The sequence below is a fragment of the Pogoniulus pusillus genome, chromosome 22, assembly GCF_015220805.1.
Source record: "Pogoniulus pusillus isolate bPogPus1 chromosome 22, bPogPus1.pri, whole genome shotgun sequence".
Lineage (NCBI taxonomy): Eukaryota > Metazoa > Chordata > Aves > Piciformes > Lybiidae > Pogoniulus > Pogoniulus pusillus.
Genome location: NC_087285.1, coordinates 19,657,623 through 19,668,606, shown reverse-complemented (window position 1 = coordinate 19,668,606; position 10,984 = coordinate 19,657,623). Strand labels below are relative to the sequence as shown.

Below are 10,984 nucleotides of genomic sequence, written 5' to 3'. Positions count from 1 at the left end.
TGTTTGGATGGTAATGTGCTCCTGTTAACAAGTTATTACTTGACAAATTACTCTGGATTGAACGTTTCAAAGCAGTTCTCTTGGTGAATCACCACTTGCAGCAGACCCAAAACTTCAGTTACGTAGCAGTTCCTGTTTGTCAGGAGCACCTTTTAACTGATGAAATCCAGTCTGCAGCTCTAAACTAACACCTGGAATCTCTCCAACAGCAGCATTGATGAAGAAGAAATTGCAAAGTGTGGCCCATGCATTGTTACCTTGCTGAGGCTGCATTCCTTCTGCATGTCACTGTCACTCCAGGCATTCCCCCATGGAATAAGAATGTTTAATCAGCTTCAAGCATCCAGGACCATTCCCCAAGCATTGAAGCTGGTGTCCTCTTCTATAGCTGTTGCCATTAGGGCCCCAGCTCAGAGCCTTCAGATTTCCTCTCAGGGTGCATCCCAGGTGTACTTTGAATATAATCCTACTGCAGAAGCTTTGGGTTTGTGTTGGGGGGTGAGGGGGGGAGAAGCATCCCTGTAAATTCAGGAGCTTATAATGAACCAAATGCAATAAGTAAGAATATGAGGATGAGCAGCTTCTAGCCTGTGGGGAGCTCTGAAGTTATTACTTTAACTTCAGTGTCCCATGAAAAGTGCTGCACTGTGTTTAATGTTGAATAAAAGAGACTTCCCCAGCCCAGCTGTCCCCTGGAGAGGTGACATGCATGTGCATGTCTTCACAACGATTGCAAGGAGTCAGTGGCAGCTTGTGACCAACCCCTGCTCAGAAGCTGACTGTTGGTTTGTTTGTTGTTGTTACATATGTGGTGTGGTTTTTTTTTCCCCTGAGGTTAGTGTAAATCTGTCATGGAAGTGTTTTCTAAAGCCTGGATTGTTTGTTGAAATAGTGTAAGTAGAAGCAGACCCCTGATGACATTTCTCCTCTGACTTTTGTGTTAGACAGCCCAGATGCAATCTTGGGTCACCAGCAGATTCTGCTAAGGTTAATTGGTTTATTTCTCTTTCTCTCTGGGTCTGCTAGCAGCTTGGAAGGTCTAAAGTCACATCACATGAGGGTTTGGCAGAGAAAGGGACTGGCTTTGCTATCCTGCTGGCCTGGTTTCTAACAAAAACCCCTGGATAATTGGATATTTGAATGAAGTGTTGGAATTGATAAGCTGCCACGATGGGTTTTGAGGAGATCAAGGGCCAAACCAGGAGAGCAAACCTGCAGTGTCCTACTCTGGAGGAACTGTAGCTCTGGCCACTTCTCATTGGTACTGTGCTCAAATTCTGTGCTGAGGCTTGGTCTGTGTGTGTGTGACTATGCAGAGAGAAATGGAATGGACCAACCATGTCCTGGGCTTTCCCTTCATCAAATGCTTGTGTGCTAGTTTGAAGCAAGCTAGAATGTTTTGGTGAGAAGAACTAGATAATAGGCTGTCAAAAGGAAAACAATGGTTGTGTCTCCTTCCCTCATCAGTCTCAATGAGAGTTCTGGGAAGAAGAAGTAAGCAATTAGATAACATTCTCCATTTTGTCTCTCATTCTGCCTTAGCCTTCAGACCTAGCCACATCTCCTTAACCCCACTGCCACTAACCTTCCTTCTTAACCTCTTGGCTGCACCTCTATTCTTCCTGGGAACTGGGGTAAGGTTTGAGAGGGGCTGGGGAAGGTGTTGGGGTGGTTTGAGAGCCCCTCCTGGGGACTCAGGTTTCTAGGAGGGGAGTTGTGCTTCTGTACTGTTTATCCTTTGCATATTTCTGTCTATAACTGTATATACTGTGAATAGCTGCTTGTATATTTGCTGCTGTAAAATTAATAGCTTCATTTATATTCCTGGAGGCCTTCTGAGTTAGCTGGGGCAATTCCAAAAGTGTGTGTGTGGGGGGGGGGCAGGTTAATGCCCAAAGCATCACAGCTTGTTAGAAGTTTGTACAACCTGACCCATAGTTTCTGTACTTCAGCAGAGCTGATTAGAGAGCCAGCAAAGAAAGGGCTGGAAGGATCCCCTCACTTGCCAGTGCCCAGCAGCCTGGGACTCAGTGCAAACGATGAAGTCTCCAATCTAATGGCAAGGACTTCCCAGGCAAAAAGCTCTGCTGCTGGGTGCTTCAGCACAAGGCAGGTGCCTGGGCTGGCCGTGTTCTGCTGGAAAATGGTGTGGTGTGGAGAGAGCTAAGGTGTGGCAGAGGAAACAGCCTGCTGCTGCCGAGCGGTGAGGAGGAGGAGGCTGGTGAAGAGCGGTGCAGGAGCAGAAGAGTTGGAGAGCAGCTGCCCTCATCGTGTCTGCCTGGGGCTTTGCTCCACACTCAGCAGCATGAGAGATCAGATAGACCTGCTGGCCACCGTCACGGTTTTGGGAGTCTTGGAGCAAGGTAAATGCCTTTGTCTAATGCTGGGTAGCATGCAGCTAAGAAGATTGAACTTTGTGGATCTTGATTCCTGTGTTTTGCTTGCAGGCTCTGTGGAATGAAAGTTGCTTTTGTCCAACATGGTAAAATGGTGTTGGGCTGTTGACAGTGGAAGTGCCATGCCTGAGGATCTTTGTTAATAGAGACTAAAATCATAGAACCATAGAATCAGTCAGGGTTGGAAGGGACCATGAGGATCATCTGGTTCCAACCCCTCACACTAGATCAGGCTGGTCAGAGCCTCATCCAGCCTGGCCTTGAACACCTTCAGGGATGAGGCTTCTACCACCTCCTTGGGCAACTCCTTCCAGGGTCTCACCACCCTCATGGTGAAGAATACAAACCTCAAAGCCAGCGTCCCAGAGGAGATGAAATTTAAGCTTTACTTTGAATCTTAAAACAATTTCAACAACCCAATGTGTTTAAAACACTTTCCATGGTTAAATTCTAGCAGGTTATTTGTAACTTGGAGTGGAAGGAGGAGGCCAAGGTCGAGTTAGGTTAATAAATACACTGCTGAGGAGGTCGGGATGTGAACATGGATTGTATGCAGGTGGAAAAGAGCAGCATGCAGAAAGGTATTTCTCCTCTGCCATCAATGTCCTCCTGTGTTCAGACAGCTCAGCTGCACACAGCAGATGACAAGAGGAGTTGACAGCACACAGTAATTTGGAAGCTAATGCAAGCCCTCCTGGTCAGAAATAGACACAGACATCTTCAGAGGAACTCAGTGACTTCTTGTGACTTAAATAGATGTGTTTGGTTTAGAGGATACCTTAGTCCTAGGACTTATTTGTGGGGATGGACAGGCTGTTGTGTGTGCAAAGAAGAGATGAAAACTTCAGTCATGGAAGCATTGCTAAGTCCTTTCTGCTGGGAAACCCTCAGTGTCCCACCCCTGGGTAGCACTTCTGTCTCACCTATGTTTGTTTGATGATAATTTAAGGGTTTTTGAACAGTGGTAGCCTTGGGCACTTCACTTTCATGCTGTGCAAAGCAGACATAGGCGTGAAGCCAGCAGATCCATAGCAAGCACTGTCACCCTCCCAGCTACCCTAGTTTGGATGAAGTAGCCTCATTTCATGGTGTCTGCATGGGAGGGCAAAGGGCAATCACAAACTACTATGAGTTTCCTTTCTCTCCAGTAGTAAGAAACAGATAAGCTAATGGCACCTGGATTCAGAGCTGTGCAGTAGCTTCTCTTGCCCCTTTGGAGAGGCCATTCTGTGCATGGCTTACAGATCTGAGATGGCAGAGCACTGAGGTGCAGCTCTGTGTGACACAAACGCTCACCCATCGCACCCTGGTGCTGGAGAAGATGGAATGGGCTGAGCTTAGTGCAGTGCTGCTTCATTTTTTGTGCTCTTAATTTTCTGGAAGTTCACAGTTTCCACATTCTCTCAAGTAACTTTGCCCCTTTCAAATTGAATTATGCTCAGTTTAGCAAAGCTTTAGTCCTCTGTAGATATGTGCCCTTGCCCTGTGCTGAGCACTGTGCCAGAGAGCAGCACAATGCTACCAGGGTTGTTTGGTTGGGTGGTTTTTTTCCTTCCTTTTTTGAATGGCTTTCGAAGGAGATAAAGTGGATACAACATCACTGTCTGCCAGTCCCCACAGAGCTTGTTCACCAGGTTCACTCCAACACAGCAGATTATCAGCTATAATATGGCTCAACAAGTCTGTGGACATAATCAAATCGAGAGCGAAGGTCTGGCAGATACCTCCACAGAGGAGCAAAGGGCAGGGAGAGCTCAGGCTGTGAGCCGTGTGGGAAGCCACACAGGCATTTAACCTTGAGGCTTGAATTACAAAGAAACTAGCCTGAAAAGTTCTGTGGGGCAAACAGAGCTCCTCTTCCTAGAGGATGATGTTAGGAACAGATTCTTTACCGTGAGAGTAATGGAATGCTGGAACTGTGCCCTGGGAGGTGGTTGAGGCCCCACCCCTGGAGATATATTGCTGTCTACAGCTACCTGAAGGGAGGCTGCAGCCAGGTGGGGTTGGGCTCTTCTCACAGGCAACCAGCAACAGAACAAGGGGACAGAGTCTCCAGTTGTGCCAGGGAAGGTCTAGGCTGGATGTTAGGAGGAAGTTGTTGGCAGAGAGAGTGATTGGCATTGGAGTGGGCTGCCCAGGGAGGTGGTGGAGTCGCCGTCCCTGGAGGTGTTGAAGCAAAGCCTGGCTGGGGCACTTAGTGGATCTGGTTGGCTGGATAAGGCTGGGTGCTAGGTTGGACTGGATGAGCTTGGAGGTCTCTTCCAACCTGGCTGATTCTATGATATTCAGGATGAGGCTCCACAGGGCTCTAGGCAACCTGATCTAGTTGAGGATGTCCCTGCTGACTGCAGAGGGGGTCAGATTGGATGACCTTTGGAGGTCTCTTCCAACCTAGACCATTCTATGATTCTCTAAATCCATGCTGAGAAGGTTTATGCCATGTCTTAGTTTGTTTCATCTCCTTTCCCCAGCTGCTGCTGGATTGTCAGTTGTGTGCTCCTGCTCACCTAACTGCTTTGTTTCGGTGGGGATGCTGTGGTGCATCCTGCCAGACCTGAGGCAGGACAACATCTTCACCCTCAACCATAATCAAGGGGGGAATAAAGCAAACTCGTTCCTCCCCACCTTCTCTCCCAGCACTTCTTGTGTAGAAGGTGTGAATGTTCTCAGAACTGTGAGCTCTGAAACGGATGCCAGGGTGTGTTACACACAGCCCTTGCCAGCAGGTTATTTACACCTCTAATTCTCTTTTCTTTATGTATGTTCCAGAGCTCTTCTGCAGGCATTCGTGGCTCTGCACTGTCTTTAATCTTACAACATCTCTCCCTGTTTTCACTTCTCTTTCCTGCTGTTCTGCTTTTTATCTTCTCTGGTAGAGCAAGACAGTCCAAAGGTCAGTCCCTGCAGCCTGGCTCCTCGTCTCTTCGTTCGGTGCTCTGGAAACGCTGCCATGGTAGGACCTTGCTAATCTGAGTGACTCACTCAGCAGCAGGCTGCCATAGCCACCACAGACACAGCTTGTGTCATTTAGTGCTCATTTAGTAGTGCTTCACTGGAAATGAGTTGCCTGAATATAGACACTTGGAACATCAGCCATCACCTGTGGGAGTGAGAACTTCCATCACAGAGTGAGACAGTCCAAATCTTCACCTTAACAGGTTTGCACCATTTGGAAGTGACTCTCCATGTCTCTTACAAGTGTGCAAAGGAGTGATATAGTAAGTATGGAAGCAGCACCTTGGCCCAGGCTGGTAGCTGTCTTTGGCAGCATATCTGCTCTTTGAACTGCTCCTCTGGGGAAGGAGTGGAATGAATCACAGAATCAGCCAGGTGGGAATCATAGAATCAACCAGGTTGGAAGAGAGCTCCAAGCTCATCCAGCCCAACCTAGCACCCAGCCCTAGCCAGTCAACTAGACCATGGCACTAAGTGCCTCAGCCAGGCTTTGCTTCAACACCTCCAGGGACAGTGACTCCACCACCTCCCTGGGCAGCCCATTCCAATGCCAGTCACTCTCTCTGCCAACAACTTCCTCCTAACATCCAGCCTATACTTCCCCCAGCACAACTTGAGACTGTGTCCCCTTGCTCTGTTGCTGGTTGCCTGGCAGAAGAGACCAACCCCACCTGGCTACAGCCTCCCTTCAAATAGTTGTAGACAGCAATGAGATTACCTCTGAGCCTCCTCTTCTGCAGGCTGCACACCCCCAGCTCCCTCAGCCTCTCCTCACAGGGCTGTGCTCCAGGCCCCTCACCAGCTTTGTTGCCCTTCTCTGGACACATTCCATTACCTCAACATGTCTCTTGGATTGAGGAGCCCAGGACTGGACACAGCACTCAAAGTGCGGCCTGGCCAGTGCTGATAATTCCTTCCTTCCCAATTTCCTGCTTTTGCCATGTTTATGAGCATGTCTAATTGACTTAAAGACATCCCAGTGCTTTGCAGTATGGATGCTGCTGTCCTGTGGGGCCATCCTTGTATAAAAGCTTTCTGACCACCTTCCCATCAGGCAGGCTGAAGGGGCACTGATGCGCCAAGTACAGAGTAATAACTGTGTGACTGGACTGGGTGATGCACTGCTGGCCACCCTGCAGGGATGTCTGAGCTGCTGGGAAGCAGCACCCAGGGCTCTGCTGCTGGGTGGGAGGCTATGCAAAGTGCCAGCCAGCGCATGGGCTGCGTGGCACAGGCATTCTGTTGGCATAACCAAATCTGAATTTAAAGTTCAAGTGTGAAGTAAATGGCAGTTTCATTCCATCTGTGTGTGACAGCCCTGGACTATGAACCTAGACAGTATCTGCTCTTTTCTTCTAACCACTTACTTGATCCCGAGCTGGATAAAGCCCGGCTACACAAAGCACTGCATTGTTCCTTTGTTGTTCCTTTTGCAGCCTACTTTGCACTGCAGGTGATCTATGCCCGGCGCAAGCACAAGATCTCCCCCCCGGCGACATCAGGGCACCCTGAATTCGAGAGGATCTTCAGAGCTCAGTAAGACTTGGACTGCATTGTGCTGGCTTCACCTAGATATGATTTGAGCTGAGGATGAGTACCAGGACAGCCTGAAGGCAGCCTCAAGTCACCTTTTCGTTTGCTGCTACTCTTAATAGATATTTATTTTTTTGGTGGTGCTTTATGGGCAGAGGTCTGAGTTTTGATCAGGAGCACTTTGCTCTGGCTGGTGTGTTTCTGTCCACCCATGACAGTCCTTCTTGCATTGTGAGAGGCAGCCAGGTGACAAATTAGTGGCTGTGTGGCAGAGGAGCTGAGCATTATAAGTGGGAGTGTTGGTTGGACTTGATGGTCTTAGAGGTCTTAACGATTTCTGCCCCTGTACTCAGTGCTGGTCAGGCCACACCTTGAGTACTGTGTCCAGTTCTGGATCCCTCCATTTAAGAAAGACATTGAGGTGCTTGAACATGTCCAGAGAAGGACAGCAAGGCTGATGAAGGTCCTGGAGCACAGCCCTGTGAGGAGAGGCTGAGGGAGCTGGGAGTGTGCACCCTGGAGAGGAGGAGGCTCAGGGTAGACCTCGTTGCTCTCTACAACTACCTGAAGGGAGGTTGCAGCCAGGTGGGGTTGGGCTCTTCTGCCAGGCACTCAGTGACAGAACAAGAGGGGACAGTCTCAAGTTGTGCCAGGGCAGGCATTGACTGGATGTTAGGAGGAAGTTGTTGGCAGAGAGAGTGATTGGCATTGGAATGGGCTGCCCAGGGAGGTGGTGGAATCACCATCCCTGGAGGTGTTTACAAGGAGACAGGATGAGGCACTTAGTGCCGTGGGTTAGTTAATTAGAAGGGTTAGGTGCTAGGTTGGACTTGATGATCTTAGAGGTCTTGTCCAACCTGGTTAATTCTGTGATTCTAATTTATATTAATATTGGCTCCAAAGTGGCAGTAGCTGAAGCTGTATTAATAACCTGACATTTGCTTACAAGGTCTTGCTGTTGAACTAAGGCAAAGGACCCTGCCAGCAGAACCAGCCAGAAGGGCATTTCAGGGTTTCCCCCTTGTTTTCTGCCACTGTCCCACAAAAGTTCAGCACTCACAAGCAAACTCCCAGAGCTGCTCCTTTTTGCTCTGTTCCTGTGGAGAAAGCAATGCCAGAGATAAACTGGAAGTGTTCACAGATCCCTTTGACTTCCAAGAAACACCAGATTCTGTCTTTGACTCTGGTGGTTGTGTTTCATCAGTGGCTGAAAGGAGCTGGCTGGAGCTGGCTTGCGGGGCGGTCTGAGCGCAGCACTAGATCCTGGAACAGAGCAGCTGCGTTTCCTTGCCAGCGTGCAGGAAACGTTCGTGGCGTGACAAAAACTCTCCCTTTGGTCCTTCTGTGGTGCAGTGAAGGGCCAGGCTGCGCGGGAAGCATCACCCTTCCCTCGCTGGGGAGCTGCCGATGGGGCTTGCAATTGAATACTGAGCTGTGTATTGGCTGAGCTGCGCTGTGGACTGCGGCGTGCCAGGAAGGTGATCTCGGTGAGCTCAGCTTTGAGAAGGTATTTCTTCCTTCTGGGCTTTTTTCCCCCCCACCTCCTTCGTTGTTCTTCCCCCTGGTGAAAGATACAAACAGATCATTTGTTCTTATTAAAATAAATAAGTAGTCGAGGGAAAAGGGCATCTCTTACTTGTGGAAACCTGACAGCCTCCCCTTGCTGAGGCTCAACTGCATTTGGTCTTCAGACTTCTTCCAGCTGCTAATCTGGCTTCACTGCCCAAGGCTTGAAAAATTTGGTGTCAAATTTAAAATGAAATTCCCTAGGGAACTGTAAAATGCAAGAGAAATGGAGAAACAAATCCACTGTCCTTGCTAGCACAGCTCCTGCTGTCCTTTCTGGCTGAACATTTATGGGTTTGTCATTCAAATAAAAAAGAGAAGGAAGAAAACCTCACTGCAGATCTGATCTCCTCCTGCTGAATTCCATCTGGGAGCATGACTTGCCCAAGTTTGGGCTGTGCTCACCCAAGGGGAAGTAAAAAAGACAAGCTTCTAACTCTCGTCTCTGGTTCCCACCAGGGTGAATTGCTCAGAGTACTTCCCGCTCTTCATCTCACTCCTCTGGGTTGCTGGAATCTTCTTCCATCAAGGTAAGTGGGATGGGCAGGAATTCCAACCCCAACCCACGCACACAAACCCCCAGTTTAGATCCCTTTGTGACACAGGCACATCCTCTCTGTACCTGTGAGGCTGTAATTTGGGGAAAGCAAAGCTCTCTTTTGGCCAGACAAACCCAGGCGTGCCCAGCTCCAGTGTCTGTGAAGCTGCTGCTGGCAGCCAAGCAGCCTCCTAACCATAGGAGAGGCCTGGTGGTACTGGCAGCCCTCACTGCTTCACCACAGCCTGAATGCTCCCCCCCAGCCCCTCCCCTTCCCCTTGTGCTGCTTGCCTTGGAGAAATCAGGCTGGCACACGGTGCAGAGCTGCAACAAGACAGCCAAATCACTCCCTCGGAACAAGAAACCATAACCCAAACAATTCCTCATCTGCCACCCGTCCCATACCAGGCAGGGAGATGCCAGGAAGGCCCTCGGGAGGGAGCATTGCAAACTCAAGTCCCAGGGCAGCTTTGTGAGGCGGAGAGGTTCATCCCCCACCAAAAAGAAGGCAGGAAGAACCCCCCCTTTAAAGCCCCACAGCATGTTACAGCCAAAGCCCTCTGTGTTTGGCTCTCATCTGCAGAGGGAAGTGGGAATGCAGGTGACTGAGCTGGGCTGCAGGTCGGGCAGTGCCAGGGGAGGTTTGGCTCCAGCAGGCTCCTCTCTCGCCCGCAGGTGTGGCTGCAGCGTGTGGGCTGCTCTACCTCTACAGCCGCTTCAAGTACTTCCAGGGATACACCGCGGCCGCGCAGGAACGGTCAGTGCCTGCCCAGGGCTCTGGGCACCCCAAACCAGCCCAGGCAGGCTGGCTGCAGGATGCAGCCACTGCTTGGGGTTTCCTCCCCACGGGTGGGACTGAAGGCAGCTTTGCACCATCTCCTCCTCCCCTTCCTCCCCTTTGTGCTCGTAGCCACCTCTGCCCTCGCTCCATCTTAAAACATGGTAAGGGATCATACCCTGGGCTGCATCCCTGGCAGTGGGGCAAGGGAGGGGATTCTGCCCCTCTGCTCTGGTGAGGTCCTGCCCGCAGTCCTGGGTTTAATTGTGGGGACCTCATCACAGGAAAGACCTGCTGGAGTGGAGAGAGAGGCCTCAAAAATGTCCCAAGGGCTGGAACACTCCGGTGAGGAAAAGCTGGGAGAGCTGAGGAGGCTCCAGGGAGAAATTGCTGCAGCCTTCGAGTCCTTAAAGGGGGCTGTGGGAAAACTGGGGACAACCTTTGTAGCAGGGCCTCTAGCAACAATGCAAGGGGTGACAGTTTGAAACTAAAAGGAGATTTAGACTAGAACTAAGGAAGAAAGGCTTTACACTGAGCCAGGTTGGCCAGGGTGGTGGTAGATGCCCCATCCTTAGAAGCTTTGCAGGTCAGGGCTCTGAGCAACCTGCTCTAGTTGGAGATGTCTCTGATGACTGCAGGGGAGTGGACTAGATGACTTCTTAAGGTCCCTTCCAACCCAAACTGCAGTATGATTGTATAACCCCAAGGCCCTGCCAGCACGTTTTGTGCCCCAGGTGGGCTGGCAGTGCCTAGCAGTGTTTTCTTCCCGCACAGGTTGGGGCCACTGTATGCCAGCGCCCGGCTGCTCTGGCTGCTGATCGGGCTGGCAGCGGTTGGGCTCCTGGCACACTTCCTGCTGAGCCTCTCCTCTGCAACAGCATGGCCCCTCCAGCTGCTGCGTGGCTGGTGAGAGGGGCCATGGCTCTCCTCTTGGCAGAGGTGGGGGGAGCTGTGTGATATGGTCAGAGCTAGCCATGCAGTCTCTCTCCAGCTCTGTGCTCACCCTTGAGGGCAGGTGGATGCTGCCCCTCCTCTGCTCCTGAAGCTTCACTCTACACAGATCATTTCCCTTTTAGAAAGCAATTTCTGCCCTGGCTTCACTGCCAGCTTTTGTGCTACTATCTGCTCCAATACCTCTACCCCCTTTGGTTTTCCCTCATGGAGCACTGGATTGACCCCTACGCTGGTGTAGGATCTATGCTGGATGCACTCTGGAGA

General features: G+C 50.5%; 1 protein-coding gene across 1 annotated transcript; it reads left to right on the top strand.

Moving 5' to 3' along the window:
* Positions 1–2,305: 2,305 nt before the first annotated feature.
* Positions 2,306–10,676, top strand: LOC135185046 (leukotriene C4 synthase-like). Its single transcript, XM_064161339.1, has 5 exons — positions 2,306–2,363; positions 6,788–6,887; positions 8,910–8,980; positions 9,664–9,745; positions 10,541–10,676. Exons 1-5 carry the CDS (start codon positions 2,306–2,308, stop codon positions 10,674–10,676), a joined length of 447 nt encoding a protein of 148 aa, XP_064017409.1.
* The last annotated feature ends 308 nt before the right edge of the window (positions 10,677–10,984 follow it).

Coding starts and splice junctions, on each gene's coding strand:
- LOC135185046 (XM_064161339.1), top strand. CDS start 2,306: ATGAGAGATCAGATAGACCTGCTGGCCACCGTCACGGTTTTGGGAGTC. Junction 6,888..8,909: donor GAGAGGATCTTCAGAGCTCA/GTAAGACTTGGA, acceptor GGTTCCCACCAG/GGTGAATTGCTCAGAGTACT. Junction 8,981..9,663: donor TGGAATCTTCTTCCATCAAG/GTAAGTGGGATG, acceptor TCTCGCCCGCAG/GTGTGGCTGCAGCGTGTGGG.